Source organism: Atractosteus spatula, chromosome 11, assembly GCF_055471065.1.
Source record: "Atractosteus spatula isolate fAtrSpa1 chromosome 11, fAtrSpa1.hap1, whole genome shotgun sequence".
In the NCBI taxonomy this organism is placed as follows: Eukaryota; Metazoa; Chordata; class Actinopteri; order Semionotiformes; family Lepisosteidae; genus Atractosteus; species Atractosteus spatula.
This window is the reverse complement of record NC_142716.1, coordinates 27,283,434-27,302,197: the sequence shown is the minus strand read 5'-3', so window position 1 is coordinate 27,302,197 and position 18,764 is coordinate 27,283,434. Positions and strand designations below refer to the sequence as shown.

The 18,764-nt window shown below is 38.9% G+C and overlaps 3 protein-coding genes across 3 annotated transcripts; 1 reads left to right on the top strand and 2 right to left on the bottom strand.

The window, feature by feature from the left end:
* Window positions 1-741: 741 nt before the first annotated feature.
* On the bottom strand, window positions 742-6,124 carry LOC148823768 (deoxyribonuclease-2-alpha-like). The gene is made up of 6 exons (XM_088928131.1): window positions 6,120-6,124; window positions 5,307-5,472; window positions 5,053-5,057; window positions 3,748-3,908; window positions 3,036-3,227; window positions 742-1,076 (listed from the first exon to the last, which is right to left on the bottom strand). Exons 1-6 carry the CDS (start codon window positions 6,122-6,124, stop codon window positions 742-744), a joined length of 864 nt encoding a protein of 287 aa, XP_088784257.1.
* Window positions 6,125-8,146: 2,022 nt separating this feature from the next.
* LOC148823767 (uncharacterized) lies at window positions 8,147-10,548 on the bottom strand. The gene is made up of 2 exons (XM_088928130.1): window positions 10,393-10,548; window positions 8,147-8,665 (listed from the first exon to the last, which is right to left on the bottom strand). The coding sequence occupies exons 1-2, from the start codon at window positions 10,546-10,548 to the stop codon at window positions 8,147-8,149; spliced, it is 675 nt and encodes a 224-aa protein (XP_088784256.1).
* On the top strand, window positions 10,547-18,514 carry LOC148823766 (deoxyribonuclease-2-beta-like). Its single transcript, XM_088928129.1, has 4 exons — window positions 10,547-10,571; window positions 15,028-15,189; window positions 15,861-16,058; window positions 18,162-18,514. The coding sequence occupies exons 1-4, from the start codon at window positions 10,547-10,549 to the stop codon at window positions 18,512-18,514; spliced, it is 738 nt and encodes a 245-aa protein (XP_088784255.1).
* Window positions 18,515-18,764: the final 250 nt, after the last annotated feature.

Genomic DNA, 18,764 nt, shown 5'->3' with positions numbered 1-18,764 from the left:
TATCCATGGGTGTATACTGTTAACTCCAAGGAGTTGGATTTGAGTAATGAAATCGAAATACAACATAACCATTACATTATTAAACTGCACAATGTCAGTACTCCTGATAAAAATACCCTTTAGCCACATCCACAGAAACAGAAATCACAGATATGTGCCGAACAGGAATACTAATATCAATATAACGTCAGTGTCAGTTTTTGTGCTTGATATAAACTGCCTAATGGGGCCACAGGAATAATTGAAGGCAGTTCAGATCCAGCACTTTTATTACAAACAAGCCTTTAAGGAAACACAAACAGAATGTACTTTTATGATTTGAAATATTTGTATATCGCCTCAGCAAAAATAATTTGACTCCCCCCCCCCATATATTCAGTACTTCATTCAAAAAATGTTTTTTTAGATGCATGACTTCCTAATGATACATATCCTTTCTAAATACATTTTACTTTTGCTATTAAGGTCAGTACTGAATAGTTTAGGAACATGTAAAGGTTTATTCCATGCTGAAAAGAGAAGAAAAGAAACAATATTTCAGCTGTAGAGTCTTCTTCAGGTGTCAGTTCCCGTTTCTTTTCTTCTCTTTTGCAGCCTACGCGTGTTGACGCACTACCTACTTGAGCTACTGCAGAGTTTTCTTACATATTACTTACCACCATTTGCTTTGAATTGGAAAAACTATGCAGTATCGTTTGAAAAGCAGCCCTTTCTTGTTTGTCTATTTCTGCCAGCCACGTGTTACTGGCAGTCCTCAAATGTGTCAACTACTGTGAGGAAGGCCTTCCACACTCCAGGCCTGCTTGTGCACACAGCCCCGCCTCCTCTTCTCGTTTGACTGATCTCTCGGTTCGTGTCCGCGATGCAGGTCCAGTGCGGACCCCCGCCCTTCGTCACACACCACTTGGAGTGGTCCACCATGATGCCGAAAGGCCTGGCCTCTGGCAGCTGCATCGTCGTCACGTTGTACACCTTGTGCGCCACGGAGCAATTCGACGGCAGAGGCCGATGAAGCTTCCCCCAGCTTTTGGCGAAGTCATCTCCTAAATAGTTAACCAGCAAACCCGAGTAGAGATCTGAAACGGAACAGAGTCACAGGTTCCATGTTAGAATCTGTCCCAGGCACACTTTCTACCCAACCAAAAACAGGAAGTGCACTTGCTACCAAAACGTCAAACTGGATCCAAGAACAAGTGAATGTGTATTTCTCCCCCCCCTCTCTGAATGCTGTACTGTACTGGTTCCTACCCAGAACGTTCTTTTTTAAAATCAACACCACCAATATACAGTAGATCAAGTGTGAAGTGTGACATATTGCTTTTGAAGGGCGGTGTTTGAAACTTACTGGATTGTTCCTTTTCTACATAACATTTTTTTAAATGTATTTAAATAAGATATGACAACCGTTTCCAATAACCTTTAAAGTAACAGCAGAATGAGATCCTTGGATCAATTAATCAATTTCTTTTCAAAACTAGTTGAGATTAATGGAACAAACTGCACGTGTTATTTAAGTCCTGGTTCCTTTCAAGAAACAGCAGGATGAGATCCTTGAATGAACTACTAAGAAATTAGCTAAATGGGCCAAATGTAACCTCTCGTGTTCTTAGGTATTAAATGGTATCTAAAGAAGCTACACAAGTTATATTTTTATCCTTTCTTATGTTTAAATCAACATACCAAGAAAAAAACATTTGTTTTAGATTGTTGTATGAATAAAAGATTGAAATATTCTATTAATCAATTTGCTCAAGAATTGGGCTTTACAGAATGTTAATAAAGCACCTACAAACTACCTCAGACACAAATCCTAAACCTAAATTACTACTGAATATAAATGAATGCTTTACTAACATCCCATAAAATCTCTGTTGAAAGAAAGCGATGCTATGAAACCTTAAATCTAAAGTGTAACCGCAGAAACATGTAGGAAAGTTCAGTTTCCAGGTGGCAGATTGAGAAAGTTTCACCAAAACGAAGTCTGCTTTTTTATATAAATACATCTTCAATTGGGAAAGGCTTTGACTAAAAATAAACTGGATATTGTTCCAACAAAATCTTTGTGAGAAAGTGGGTCTTGCTGGCTAGAAACGGCCAACATACAATAGAGTTAGACTTTGTAAAAATTAAATAAATTCAGATTCTGAGAGGCTCAATAAGTGCTTGTTCAGAGTAAATCAGACATTGTTGTCCGAGTTTCAGCAGTGATACATAATTCACAGAATACCAACACCAACAGGGCTGGGCACTTTGGGATATCCAAGCGATCTCAGACGCGTCCGATAACTGCAACCTCTATGACCAGCTGGGCACCAGTGCTCTTGTAGTGTTGTCAGTGAAAGAAACATCATTGGTACAACTTATGCCAACTCCGACACTTAGCATCACTGTGGGGCTGTTATAGCACATATTTTGAAGGAATAAGTACATTTCGTCATCTCTTCCAAGCTGGTACTGGTCTGGAACTGTGATAATTCATTTGTGATTTTAAAATGTAGAGGCATGCAAAAAATTAACTATTGATTCCAAATATCTAAAATGAGAAAAATAGCTGATGTGACATTTTCACTTCTCCAGGAACAAACTGCAATAATGAAGCACAGAGATTGTTTATGGATCATGGCAACTGTGTTGTTCACTACTGTTTCTGTATTTTGAATTGGAGAATAGTTTCTAAAGAAGCGATCAGTTGGGAAAAAAACGTGATCCAAAGACTTAACTGATTTTTTTGGAAGACTCTAGCTCTGCCTTGGCTTTCTTTTTCTGAACACTTACAGGTTTTGTGCCTTCGCAATGTTGTTTCCCCCCATCTCACACATTGTTTGAGCAGCTTTTGAAAAGAAATGCGAATGAAGGGGGATGTCTGAAGTAAGTTGTAGAACAGAAAAATACGTTTTGTTTAATCTTAAAACCAATATCTGGCATTGGTATGGGTGGTAGTGCCATTTGCATAAGGGAAATTTCAGATCGACTTGCATTTATCAGAAACTTCATGAAAAGGAATTGAGATTCGAGAGGGAAGAAGTGGTGCTCACCGTCGTTAAATCTAGAGTATTTTGCAAAGCTGGTGAAAGTTTCCCCTGCTAAAGATGTCAGGGGCAGCTGCATAAACCAAGGCTCTTTCCTGGGATAGCATGTTCTCTGAGCCACACACTGAAGGTCTCTGTGGAAGGTTTGGGGGATGTGATAGTCAAAAGAGTATACATGGATATACTGGAGTTGCACAGCTGTAGAGACAAGAATGAAAAATAACCAAGAGTAAGCATGGCATTTTCATACATCCAGGTCAAATGCCCCCTTTCTTTTTCCATTAGTTTGGAGAGTTTCCTTTATTTATTTTCATTTGTTAAACTATCCTCCAAGTTCTGAAATGTTGACATACATTTTCAGCAGCCACCATACACATCATTTAGATTTAATTAGAAAGTCTAAGGCTATTTCGGTATTTATTTTCATCTGTATACACAATGAGGTGTAAGTCTATTAGTGTCCACCTATTCTCAGGGTTATATTAAGCGTGCATATGAAATTGAACCACCAACAGATAATAACAGAATAGACTGGTTTTTGCCCCACAGGTAAATTTAAAATAGGAAAAGAACAGGTGCACCAAACCAGAACAAAAACTGCCAATACTTGAATCTTAAAATCTGGAAAAATTGTACCAAAGGCTTTCAGAAAGTGATAGACAGCTGCGATGTCAATGCCATGTACATACTAAAGCTGTATGTTCATGTGAACGCCTACCTATGTCCTTGAAGGTGCTGTATGTGTAAGTCCCGCAGAAGAAGGTCTGTGAATTTTCATGCCCACTGGAGGGCCAGAATGATGTAGAATGATTTTTCACATCTGGAAGCTCTGGGGTGCTGTGAACCAGCCACACTCCTGTCTGTCTAACATCACAATCCCTGAAAAAGGTCACACAAGATACATTCAAATCTCAAAATTTGATCGTTTTTGATCCGTCTGGTTTTTCAGTTTCAATCTTTTTAAAGGACAAGTCTGCTCTTTTTGAACAGAGTCCATTATCAAGCCTGCTTCCAGCTGACGAATTCAATTAATCAATTCAGTTCAAGAATCAAACAAGAACTGTATAATTGATCAAACTAAACAAAAAAACTTCTATTTTGGGCTAATTTCAATTCTCTTAATCTGACTTTTGGCTTTTTTGTCCAACCGAATTTAACTGAACATACTTCATGGCCAAAAGTCAGATTAAGAGAATTGAAAACCATAGTCCAAAATAGGACTATTCTTAATCCTATTAATTATTTTCAGTTCTCTTGAACTGACAATTGGCCATGAAGTATGTAGATTTATTTCTTAATCTCAACAATTTAATTTACTGTATTCATTTAGAAATGGGCTACTGTAAATTCAATTCAATAGAAACCTAGAGCCCAAAACAAGCATCTTTAGTTTTGTTTTACCCAGCAAATGAATCTTTTATTATAAACATCAGTATTATATTGACTTACAGAAGTGTTTTTAAACTCAGTGATTTTCACCAGGAGAAAAAGCTCTGATGGCAACAGATTTGTTCTTAGCTTATGTGATGCCTCAGAAAAAGAAATGTAAATGGGAAAAAAAATAATGAACAAAAACAAGATGGAAATATATACTTTAAAGCTTTATGATTCAAGTTTTAAAACCAGAAAACACAGAAAGCTGGTGTTGGTATTCTTCAGAAACAGTACAGTATATACTTCGGACGTGCCATCATGTCTTGACCATATTGAGTAAATCATAAAATAAATGTTTTCTACTGAATCAATGATTTGGACAAAATCTGCAGAATCACACATGTAAATGTTCTACCCTGAAATAGTGTACATTTTAAAATATTTTATTTTAGATATATATAAAATGAACAATTCACATCCTGCATATGTAGCAAACATTGCACTTGGCTTTAATCATAGCAATAAGCAAGCAAACCCAGCAAGTATTACGGATACAATTATATTGTTTGTTGTGCTGTCTATGATGTTTTTTTCCCCCCCCCCCATTTTCTGTGTCCTTCTGTCTTGTACATTATAAAATGTTACTTACCTTTGCTGTGTCCAAAAGATGAAGGAGCAGGTTTAAATGACTTGGGAGGTTGATCGTTGTATAGAAGATACCCAAAGTCCACAGTCTTTTAGGAAGGAATATAAAAAATATCAATGCAAAGTTTGTATTTGTATTGCACAAAAGGCTTTTGAATTATAAGAGAAACCTGTGAAAATAAACACATCGAAAAGACAATGTATATCCTGACCTCACTTTCTGGGAGATGACACAGATTATAAATAAAGGTTTCTTACCTTTTTATGAATGTAGGACAAAAAAGGCTGCAAAGTCTGCCCCACTGCACTCTTGGAGTCATTTACCAATTTCTTCCCATCTACCCAGCCATTGGTATGGTCATCCATGTAGAGGTATCGCAGACCTCTTCCTTCATCGTGGTCTGGCAGCTTATACAGAATAAACCTGTATGATTCCAAAAACACATAAAAGAGTATTACATACTGTATACTGCTCTAGAACTGTGACACTGTACAATGTGTCCTGGGTGTTGGACAGACAGTGTTAACTGTTGTGATCACTAGAAAATAAAAAGGGCACTTAAACAATACTAGTGTCTGTTGCCAGTCTGTGGGTGCACTGGTGCTTCTGGGAGATGAACAGAACCTGTGGCAAGAGAAGAAGGGTCAAGCAGCCTTGATCATTTCTAGGTGATGTAGTGGCCTACAAAGTGAAAATAGCTCTTGTTTTTAGGGGTCGCCCATGTTTGACATGAGCATTGTGGAAAAACTGGAATAATCTTATGCGATTAGAGCTCATTTTCTGCATTTTAAACCAGCAGAGCTCTGTAGAACTGAACTGCAGCAGTTGACAAAGAGTCAACAGTTGACTAAAAGAAGCGAGGCAAGGCAAGCATCTCACAAACATTACTCTCCTCAAGAATACATTCTGGTGAATCGTTTCAAAACGAACTATTGAAAGGAAAAAAACACTTTAAAATCCAATAGTAATTTCTTTATGACAAAAAAAAATCATAGACACTGTACCCTGGATTTACAGATGCAGCCATTCAAAGTGCGCGGCACAGGCACGTACCGGGGGTAATTGGCTACGTCATCGCGCATCGTGACGCGAGATGACGCAAAATACCGCGGTACGTGATTGGTTGACCGACAGGGGCACTCGTGGTGCATTGGTCGGTCGTAGAAAGATTTAAATGTCTTTACTGTGCCCGTTTAAGTATTGAATATTTATATGGAATTTTACCACTGAAGGGAAATCTTAGTAGCTGAGCATAAAAAGAATAGGAGCATACTGTAACGCGTGTGAAGGCCATAAACGATATTAATTTTGGAACATAAACATACAGTATATGGCTGGTCTCTGTACTTTAAAGAAAAAATACACACCGGTATTCCATTTCTCCCTAAACATTTTAAGCATCGAAGTCCTTAACTAACGTGATACCGCAGTTAACAAGCATACTTTTAGAATTTGATTAAAAGGGAATATAATATGGAATCGCGTATCTAAAGAAATTAATAACGATATAATTATATTCATGTACCGCAACACAAAAATGTGTAAGAACGCTGTACGATGTCTGTTGATAATGTTTCTGTAGGGCTTTTTCAACACTTCTCATGTGGCCTTGCCAGTGGCGCTGTGGGTTAGGTTCCCGACTCACACATCACACGTTGGGTGTTTAAATCCAGCTGGAGCCATGACTCTTTTTTTAACAAACATTTCTTTGAAAAAATAAAATAGGGTTAGTGTTAGGGTTACTGTCAAACTAAATCAACAATTGATTTAAGGACGATCTGTCAAAGTGCAATGAAATACAATATTGTTGTTGTTGTTGTTATTGTTGTTTTTATCCTGTAAAGCGTTTTGAGAAGCCACCTTTAAAGGCGCTATATAAAAGCGCTGATTCTTATGGAATGTGTTTTTTCTTCTTTTTTTCATCCATAAGAATCAAGTAATAGGAAAAACCCCATGGAATCGCGTACAGTATCTAAGGAAATAGCAGTATAACCTTATTCATGCACAAACAGTGGCATGTTACATTATTAATTTGGGTGTCTCCTCTTGCCAGAAAGCTATAAATTGCATTTTGAGTGCGGTTTTTGACTTTTTTTAAATTACAACCCATAAATAAAGCTGATACTGTTTAGACTTTTAATTATTTAAAACTGTATTACAGCAGCACAATGCACAATGCAACGTAAATCACTATCTTTGTCTTCTGCGTAATAATGTTCACCTCTCTGTCCAGCAAATTAACAATAGTAATAATAATGAACTTTATTGTATATAGCGCTTTTAAAGGTGGCTCCTCAAAGCGCTTTACAGGATAAAAACAATAACAACAATACTGTTAGGCTGGGCAAACGATTTTTTTTTTAAAAAGAAATACAAAATGAGATATAATGATGTGTTCCGGCTTAGACATTAACGAAGAGCATAACGAAGGTCATAAAGGTCATAAACAATATTAATTTGGGAACATCAACATATTATGTAAACTGTATGTTGCTGTTATTGGTATTTTAAAGAAAAAATACTGTAAAATCCTGGGTTCGGTACAATGTTTCAGGCATTCATGTGAAGGACAACAGAGCTTTCACTGGCCGATTATCAAACTTTATTGATAAATCAAAAACAAAAACTATCCGACCAAACCAGAAAAAGAAAAAAAGAATAACGGACACAGCGCGAGCCTGCATTCTCTCCTCAGCCGTCCACACCACACTTTTCCCCGGGTCAGAGATTAAATAAGACTTCACTCGCACCAAACAAATTACCACACACTGAACACTGAACATGTTAACCCAAATATGTCTCACAATACTATTATGGTACATTACTTTGCTAAAATGTATTTAAAAATAAAAACGATTACAAACGCCAGCAGAGAGAGAGACACACACACAGTTCTTCATTGTCAAAAAGTAATTGTGTTTTACTTTGTCAGCACCCAGACAAACGCAAACGCGTTATTAATGAAATGCTTTTATACATTCTTAATCGAACTCACAAGTTGTCATCTGCTGTTGAAGCTCTGTGAGACTAGACTCACACATGGCTAGACTTGACTATTTAACCATGAGATTATGTTTATGTTTATTAATCTTCCTTGTTATGCACTGAGAATGATAAGCACCCCAAACACGAGGGCGGCGTAGCGGTCGGCTCTGGCTTTCCCATCTATACCGATGCACTGCAAGTACAACCCCCCCTCCTTCTCTTGAGTGATGGGCAACAGTTGGATATCTGGGAGAATTGTTCGTTCCACTGGCGTCTGTGAATTCCGCTGTGTAAACGGTGCTCCCTGAGGGGAGACAGACGGCGGGGACAGCGTCAGCCAGGTCCTGGGCGGTGGTGAGCAGAGAAGCCGGGATGGAGTGTCCTGAGGCGGTGTGTGCTCTGGGGGGGGCAGAGCTTCCGCCAGGCATTGCAACCTGCGCAGTGGGGGGAGCCACTCACCGGGAGACAGCTGCTCAAGCGTTTGACTGCCGGTACACACTGTCTCCGGCTTCTGCATCTTCACGAGTGTCTCTAACCTCCCAATCCTCCCCTGTAATGCGTCGCACTGCTCCCGCTGCTGCCGAAAAGTCTCCATACAGGTGCTGCCTCTACAGGCTGGCACCCTTGAAAGCTGCACGTATGCGACTTCAATTAACACCAGTATTAAATGTAGTACACTGTATTAATCAAGCCTTGTTTCCTTGATAATAGTTGATCTGTTCTTGCATATTGACATAGAACTTGAACCTTATTGCATGTACATGTACTGGTACAATGGAATCCTTACTTACAGAAAGTTAGGATAGTTATGATCGGGTGTGAATGAGGAATGTTGAATGGTATTGAATAGTTTGACTTTTGTGAAGGCAAATCCATGAGAATATTTTGTGCTCTAATCCTGCATTTAACATGATAAATCAAGTTAAAATAAGTTCCCAGATGCTTCCCTAGTTAATCTACTGTTCTTATCATAGTTTACTACAGTAAGCAACACTAGATCATAACCTTGTCGTGTGGTTTGGTAAGCCTTCAAACTAATTTTCTTGAAACACATAATTACAATACACTGTATAATAGCAGAATAACAATAACATCTTTTAACTGGATTTGATTGCTTTCAGAGTTCTTTTATAAGGATTGTGCCTTTGTTTCTAAGGTTAACACTGTCCTTCCATTACAGAAGTATCATGAGGTCCAAGCAAATAAACACACATGCACATATAAGTGACAATAGGTTTATTCCATGATGAAAAGAGAAGAGAGAAAACACAACGTTTCAGCTGTGAAGCCTTCTTCAGGTGTGCAGGTGTGCCTTCTTCTTTAGCACACCTGAAGAAGGCTTCACAGCCGAAACGTGTTTCTCTCTTCTCTTTTCAGCATGGAATAAACCTATTACTTGCTCCTTTGAAGACTACACATGCTGACGCAGCTATCCACCTGAACTACTTGCACATATAAGTGTTTGCAAGCCTGTATCTATATATTCCTGGTAATATGCTTCTATTTATGTAGTAAGAAAGCAATCAGAAGAACTGTTTATAAAGTATTCTTGGTAAAACTCATCAAATCATCTCACTTTTAAATAACTTAAAAAAGTTGCCTGATCACTTTCATCTTGCCCCTCTTTTGATAAAGAGATATTGTTGTTTTTTTTAGGATAATGAAATCATTGTGAGAAAGATGTTTTAAAGAATTCTACAGGATATTTTAGCAAGTTAGCGAGATAACACTAGTAAGGACCCTGATAATTAGATACTAGTTATTTTTGTTTAGAAGTGTATCTTAGCATTTCATAGAACAGCACAGCATGGCATAGAAAGTGATGCATTTGTATCACTATATTACGAATATTCTTTCAAAAACATCATCAATTTTTCTATATTAAACTATAATAAAAATTCTATAATAAAATCAGTATAAAATTAACACGGATTTATTGTTTATTAGATTTAATGTCTGCTAAAGACTTATAATTATTAATTATAAAAGACCATGTTATGGCAATTAGAATTTCGAAAGTAGTGGAGTATAAGTGGCTCAGCACTGGGAATACACGTTCTTTGATGGGCTGGAAAAGTCCTGTACATCACTGTGTAGGGTCAATAGGTGTATGACTGTGTAAGAGAGGTTGGACAAACCTGGGGTCAAAGGTCATGGGCGTGAGAAGAAATGTACAGATAAAATCGCCAATTCTAATTTGGGTGGGTATAAAATTGCCACTACTACTAGTACTACTACTAACCAGGCAGCACAGTAGTACAGTGGTTAGCATTGCTACCTTACAGCACTGGGGCCCTGGGCTTGATTTTGGACTCAGGATGCCATCTGTGAAGAAATTGTCTTTTCTCCCAGGGTTACCTCTGGGTGCTCCAGTTTCCTCCCCCGGTCCAAAACTATACTGGTTGGCTGATTGGCTTCTGAGAAAAGATTAGCTCTAGTGTGCGCTTCAGTGTCTGTATCTGCCCTGCGATTAAGTGGGCTTCTTGTCCAGGGTGTCACCTTCCTTGTGCCCATGGCTTCCAGGGATACAAACATCAGTATCATCTTTATCATTACCACTACTAAATTAAACACAATGTACCTCACAACTGGCAGCCCACTAAAACTCAGCAGCTGTGAGCCTGGTCAGTACCTGGATGGGAGACCTCCTGCGAAAGCTAAGGTTGCTGCTGGAAGAGGTGTAAGTGGGGCCAGCAGGGGGTGCTCACCCTGCAGTCTATGTGAGTCCTAATGCCCCAGTATAGTGACGGGGACACTATACTTTAAAAAGGCACTGTCCTTCGGATGAGACATAAAACCGAGGTCCTGACTCTCTGTGGTCATTGAAAATCCCAGGGCGTTTCTCGAAAAGAGTATACAGATGCAGCCATTCAAAGTGCGCGTCACAGACACGTACCGCAGGTGACGTCGCTCAGTATGACGCAAGATGACGCGTGGCACCGCAGTACGTGATTGGTTGACCGACAGGGGCACTCGTGGTCCGTTGGTCTGTCGTAGAAAGACTTACAGTAAAAACGTCTTTGCTGTGCCCGTTGTAGATATTGAATTTTACCACTGAAGGGAAATCTTAGTAGCTGAGCATAAAAAGAATAGGAGCATACTGTAACGCGTGTGAAGGCCATAAACGATATTAATTTTGGAACATAAACATACAGTATATACTGTAGCTGGTCTTGGTACTTTAAAGAAAAAAATACACACCAGTATTCCATTTCTCCCTAAACATTTTAAGCTTTGAAGTCTTTAACTAACATGATACCGGAGTCAACAAGCATACTTTTAGAATTTGATTAAAAGGGAATATAATATGGAATCGCGTATCTAAAGAATTTAATAACGGTATTCGTGTACTGCGACAGGGCTGTGTAGGGCTTTTTCGCCTGCCTGTTCATGCGAGCTGTCTTCTAGCCGACTGGTCTAGGTGCGTGACTAGCAACTGGGAGGTTGTGTGATCGAATCCAGCTGGTGCCGGACTTTTCTTTTAACAAACATTTCTTCGAAAAAATAGAATAGCGATATTATGGACAATAAATTGACTTTTATATTTCAAAATATCGCAACATGAACGATATTTGCGATATTTTGAACATATCTTCCCTTCTGACAGCGGTTCCTCCTTCTATTGTGTGTGTGTGTGCAACAGAGTAAATTTTTATAGAGAAATGGAGGCTGGACAGTATGCGTTACAATATAAACATTTATATTGATTTAAATCGTGTTCTGATTTAAATCGCAAACGCGTGTTTAATTATGTGTTTTTTAATCATAATCAGGCTAATGCATTTCTACATTTTCTGTATGAACCAGCTTAGAGGTTCATACAGAAAGACAGCTTGTGTTTAAATTGAGTGTAAGGTAATTTATGCTTCTAAAGTCATGGTCAGCATTTATTATTGTACTGTGCTGTAAACTTTTTCTGTGCCTAGTCACATTATTTTATAGCGTTTTTATTGCGTTATTAAATCCGGTGGCGCTGTGTGTTAGAGTAGTTTCCTGACTCCCTTGTCACATGGTCTGTGATTGAATCCCATAGAACTATGACTTTATTTTTTAACAAACATTTCTTTGAAAAAATGAAACGTTTCCCTTGGTCAGAGATTAAATAAAACCTCACTCGCACCAAACAAATTTATATTTCTAAATATCACAAAATACGTTCATTGTCTTCCAATCGAGTCGAGTTGACATTGGAAGCCTGCCACACCCGGACTGTTAAACCAACGCATTAGCACGTCAAAGCCCATCGAGGGTATTGAGCCAGTATTGCCTTTAGTATTCCCCCCTCTCCCCTCAATTCAATTCAATTCAAGGTGTTTTATTTGCATGACAGATGGGTACAAGCAGTGTTGGGTATGTATATTGTAACGCTTACGGCAGACAGGCACTGTGTAAGAGCCGGCGCACCAGAGCAGCGCACCGAGGGAGCGTCTGCATTTCTAACTTAGTTTTTAAAATTAGTCAAGCAATATGAAGCATCTCCTTTTACTTAGTGCCTGAGCATAAAAAGAATAGGAGCATACTGCAACGCGTGTGAAGTCCATAAACGATATTAATTTTGGAACTTAAACATACAGTATATGGCTGGTCTCGGTACTTTAAAGAAAACATACACACCAGTATTCCATTTCTCCTAAACATTTTAAGCATCGAAGTCTTTAACTAACGCGATACCGGAGTCAACAAGCATACTTTTAGAATTTGATTAAAAGGGAATATAATATGGAATCGCGTATCTCAAGAAATTAATAACGATATAATTATATTCATGTTGCAAAAGAACTGCAACGGACATAAAAACTCCCTTGCTTTTAACAGAGCGTTCCATAATTTCTAACTACGAAAATGCCAGGTGAAAGGATTTGTAAACATATTTTGTTAAAGCAAGTCAGAACCCATTCAGAGCCTACATTACATTTTAGCGTTTCATTCTGAGCAGAAGACCCTCACACCTGAAGAAGGGGGAGGTGTTTTTCGCTGGAAATCTCGCCTGCTTCTACTTTACAACCGGAGTGCTGGCTGTGACGAATTAAACCGGTATTACAGGTTACAATCACAGACCATGTGACATGGGAGTCAGGAAACTAACACAGCGCCACCAGATTTGATAACGCTATGAAAACGCTATAAAATAATGTGACTAGGCACAGAACAAGTTTACAGCACAGTACAAAAATGCTGACCATGACTTTAGAAGCATAAATTGCCTTACACTCAATTTAAACACAAGCTGTCTTTAGCCCTCTAAGGTGGTTCATACAGAAATGTAGAGATCCAGGCTCAGAACACACAGCTTCATTAGCGAATACATATGCAGGACAACTAGAGAAGACGTTTTACAGAGGATGGATTTTTAGAAACATCCCATCAGTGACATCACTGAAGTCAACTCCTAGGTACTGTAACTGTCGTGTGGATAGTTTCACAAGAATCAGACAAAGGTTTAAGCATCGCTTGTTCTAGATAAAACTGCAAAAAAAAACAACAACCCATAATGTACTTCTTTGCGGCTCTGTTTGCCCAAATCATATATTCACAACGTGAAATCTAGAAAATAATATTACGTAACCAAAATCCGCAATATGGAAACAGAACCTGTGTAATTGTTGATAGATGATGTACTCGTAACATTTTTTCAAGACGAACTACAACATTTAAAAAATGACTTGTATGTACTTGATATCTCTAATCAATCCACGGGTCCCAGCACGAAACGAAAGTAAAACGCATACCGTTTCGCGCTTCTTATTAGTTGCTCAAAAGTAATTTGACCGTATGAAATGCATAATATAAACCTAGAAACATATACGTGAGTAGTACTTAAGCACTGTAGTATCGGTGTTAAGACATACCTCTCAAATACTGTAAATCAAGTTAAAAATATCTCAAGATTCTGGTCATAATGAAACCATGTTTCGTGTATGTTTTCTTTAAAGTACCGAGACCAGCCATATACTGTATGTTTATGTTCCAAAATTAATATCGTTTATGGCCTTCACACGCGTTGCAGTATGCTCCTATTGTTTTTATGCTCAGCTACTAAGATTTCCCTTCAGTGGTAAAATTAGATATGAATATTCAATACTTAAACGGGCACAGTTAAGACATTAAATATACATATACATACTGTATACAGTACAGTTTGCATACGGTAATATGTTTATGTTCCTAAATCAATCTCTTTTATGAGCATGTGAAAGGCATGGTGAATCACTGTACTTTGCATGATTGGAAAAAAATGCGTGATTGCGAAATGCTGTGGCGTTACTTTTACAAAGACGGTCAATGAAAAAAAGAATGTGGACCAGGGCAATACTTTGAGTTTACAGCTTGTCCAAGGTCATTTATTATTAATACTATTATTAATATCTTCGTTAAAGACTTTGATGGCTACAGCTCAAACATGAGAGGTTGAGCTTTATTAGCTCCACCTTGCGGAAATTCCGGATACTATTATTTTGCTAGCGGTATTTACCGGTAACTCGCGGTATTTACCGGTAGCTTGCGGTAGACTGCGTACAGCGTACCGGAAAATAATGCGGTATCGCCCGCGCATTTTGAATGGCTGCATCTGTAGGTGTTACCCCAGCATCCTGGCCAAACTTCCCATTGGCCCTTACCAGTCATGGCCTCCTAAGAATCCCCATCTTTGAATTGGCTTCATTACTCTGCTCTCCTCCCCACTAAATAGCTGGTGTGTGGTGAGTGTTCTGTGTACACTTTGGCTTCACATTGGTGGTGGTGGACGAGAGTCCCCAATACCTGGAAAGAGCTTTGAGTGGAGTGTCCAGAAAAGCACTATAAAAGTGTAAGGAATTATTATTATTATTATTATTATTGACCTTTTTCAAAGTACTGTGTTAACAGTAATAACTTGCAATCCATCATCTACTGACTCTTCATAAATCGATAACTGCTGTTCATTTTAAGTATGAATGAATAGAATGTGATCTGTTATCTCGGTGTGTTGTAATATCTCTTTGTGTGTCCACACAGGAGTCCTACACTTTGACCAGACTCAGGGTTTCTGGCTCAGTCACAGTGTCCCCCACTTCCCTCCATTCCCAGAAAGGGGGTACAGCTGGCCGTCCTCGGGGAAACTGAACGGCCGGACCGCGCTCTGTATCACTTACAAATCTACACAATTCCCTCAGATAGGTGCACAACATAGGGAAGCTAGCATTATGCTAATAGCAAAATACCATTTTATTTTTATTTGTATTGCTCAGTTCAAATTGAAAGAGACGACAATGCGAGGCCATTTACCAGATTCAATATTTGTTGGGCCGGATTTTTGTTTTTGTTTTTTAACCGTGAGCCGAGCCATAGAATGAAATGTGTGGGGTAAATTGAATGTGTAGTCCTTGCTTCATAGGACTGCAGACTTGTGCTGTAGCCCAGCACTACAATGGAATTATTGAGTGTGGCGGGTCTTCAGATATAGCAGGCAGTGTTAAGAAGCTGGGGAAATCCAAATTAACTGCTTCTGCATCAGAAAACTTAATGTCTCTCTTCTCAATGGAGAACACAATTTCCCCTTCTAGCTTCTTTGCCTCCTTATTCCACAGAAGACGCTTTGTAGTGTTACCTTCCTCAGTTTTGTATTTATTGATTTTAATCATACAAAAATGAACAGTTTATTTTTCCTCACAGTTCAGTGACATGAAGGTATGAAAAAATAAAACCGAAGCCCTCCAGCACCTCTGTGGGCTGTGGGTGTTCCGGCCCGGGTATAATGGTTACTGTTGTAACAACATAAGGTGTTTGCATTGCAAGTGAGAGGATGCGATTTAGCAACAATAAAGTTGTTTTCCTTTCTTTTTCCTCAGCCGAGCAGCTGTTGTATTATAACCCCCACGTGTACAACTGCTCCTTGCCTGAAGTCTTTCGCCACGAACTGCCCAGAATGAGCTGCATTTGTGAGGGCTCTGTAAAGCCCTGGGTGCAGGGAAGGAGGATGGGGAAACTGCTGTCAGCTCAGGGAGAAACCTTCCTCAGCCTTGCCAAGTCTCGCTTCTTTGTGGATGGTGAGAGTGGTTTTCTTTTAAAACCACGCAGACTGTACAAAAAGATCTGTGATGAAACACCAACTACAATCTGACATATCAGCTGTCCTTATCAAAGGTTCTGTACCAGGATATGCATTTGGAATCTTTTTCCTGGAATTGAGCATTTGTTTGGTCACGTAGGTTTCCCATTGATTCTGGAGCTGGTTAAAGTTCAGAAACCTTCCTGGACAGCACTGATTTTCATTCTGCACTGAGGAGAAGAGTCGGATAAAAACAGTCGACTCCGACTCTCGAAACGTCCAGAAATACATTCACATTTAAAGATGTTGAAATACTCCATGGTAGTTATGCTTACGTTCCAGTGATTTGCAATTCACCAGTGTGGACAAGTGGCCCCTTTGAACTTATTCAGATTTAATGTGTTGTCTTAGCGATGTATTACAGTCTTCTGTCCTTGCAGTCGTCTGTTTCCAGGCCACTGCCAAATGCATATTCATTTTTAGCACGTATTCTCTTCTTTATGGAAGTGTGGAGGCAACCCAAGTAAATGCACTTTTAAGTCCTAAAAACAAGCTAGCTAAATTCCCTTTGAATTCCTGTGCTCTCACATTAAAAGTGTGGCTTGGCTGTCTTGAGAAGCATGACAGAGACTTCCATCACCTTTCACAGGCCAGAAAATTGCCCAGATTTTGCTCCTATTAAAAACATAGCTCAGTCCTGCACACCTTACTGTCATCACAACCTCTGCTGCAATTGTTATTGTAAAGATTGCAAATCCTGTAAAGCAATGCGACTGCAAGATGCTACAGATATTTCAGAACCAGTGAGATACTGTACATGCAACTTCCTGGTCATAGTTTTTACTCTTTACAGCATGATGACGGGCTTTGCTTATATTTTGGCCAGTGGTTGCATGTACAGGTTTGCAAAAGGCCGCACATTGTTAAGAGCCAAACATGAAAATGACAAAAGAAGAATGAGACAAATTACATTTCTTCATCCCAGACAAACATTAAAAATAAAATGCAGACAGCGAAAAGGGAAAACAATTTGGTCTTGACTTTATTCAAAGCTATCCATTACATGGTACAATGAGTTTATATAATGGTATATTAGCCACCAATATAATACATAAACTGAAACAAACTTTTCAGATTTGGCAAAAACAATCTTAGTTTGATCATTTTTAACTAAGCTTAGTTAAAAATCAATTTCAGATTGGATGCAATAATAATATCAGAATGGAAAAATATTTAAACCATACAGTATATGTGTCTGTTTTCATAATCTTGCAATAACATAAAACATCATATTCGATAGTATATCACCAGCAATAAACTGTAAAGTGTGTAATATTGCTAGAAGCAGAAAACATCCCAAGAAAACAAGACCTAGGTCCAAAATAATCATTTAACAGAGTTCGCATAGTTTTGAGATGAAAAATCCACTCCACCTACAGTGAATCATACATCAGTCTTCTAACCACTTTATCCACTATAAAGTCACTGGGGAGCCAGAACCTATCCCAGCAAGCAAAGGGGAAAAGGCAGGATACACACTGGACAGGATGCCAGGACATCACAGTGCATACAGAGACAAAAACACACAGCGCTTACCCAAGAGTCCATTTTCCCAAAAGCCAATTAACCCAACTAGTCTGTTGTTTTTGGACTGTGGGACCAAAAACTGGAGCACCCAGAGGAAACCCCTGCAAACACGGGGAGAACATACAAACTGCACATTTGTAGTTCACATCTGTAGGGCAGAAACACATGTTGCGCTTCTAAAACTGTCTTGCTACAAGGGCTTTCCAATCACTACCAGTAGCTCTTTTATGTTGTTCTGTTGTGATTGTTATTAAAACATAAAAAGTTCTGAAAGAACTCAATTGGAAAACAAAGCACTGAAAACCGTTTAGTAAGGGGAAATGTTTCATTATACAATGTGAAAATGGCAGTAAAATTAAATTCCAGACCGGTAAGAGCTTTTTTTTTTACTTTTCACAGAGTGTTTCCTTTTTCTTTAAACCAAGAAAGAGCCCTGTCTGGAGAGCCATTGTAGATGCTGTTAAATGCCTTATATTTCTACTTTGTTGACATACTTGAGGGTTGTCTTTTACAGACATCTACACTGGCTGGGCTGCTCAAGTTTTAAAGACTACTCTGTTGACGGAAACCTGGCAACGAAAAGAGCATGAACTGCCTTCGAACTGCTCCCTTCCTGAACACGTTTTAAATATCAAAAGAATTAAACTGCCGGGACCTGTGGAGTTCTGGTCTCACTTTGATCATGCCAAGTGGTGTGTATCCCAGGAGTATGGAGACCAGTGGATCTGCACTGGAGATCTAAACAGAGAGGACTGCCAGCAGTGGAAAAGTGGAGGACTTATTTGCTCACAAAACCCTGTTATCTACCACGCTTTCAGGGGGGCTGTGTCCTGGTTTGTTAGGTGCAGAGACATGTTTAAACTGTAAGAGGGGGAATGTTTGACCCTGTTGTTGCAATTCAGTTACGCTGACTCTTTCTGTATCTATCTGTTGCAGATGCAGAGCAGTGTTAATTGCGCTCAGGTTTAGCAAATGCCGCTTGATATTTTGAAGCTAATGTTTGCTGAAAAGCAAGAAAAAACGTTGCTCAAATGCAAATGTGCTTCTTTCCAGAACAACTAAAATGTATAGGTTTAAACATGGGTTGATGGCTAACACAAAAGAAGAAACACCCAAC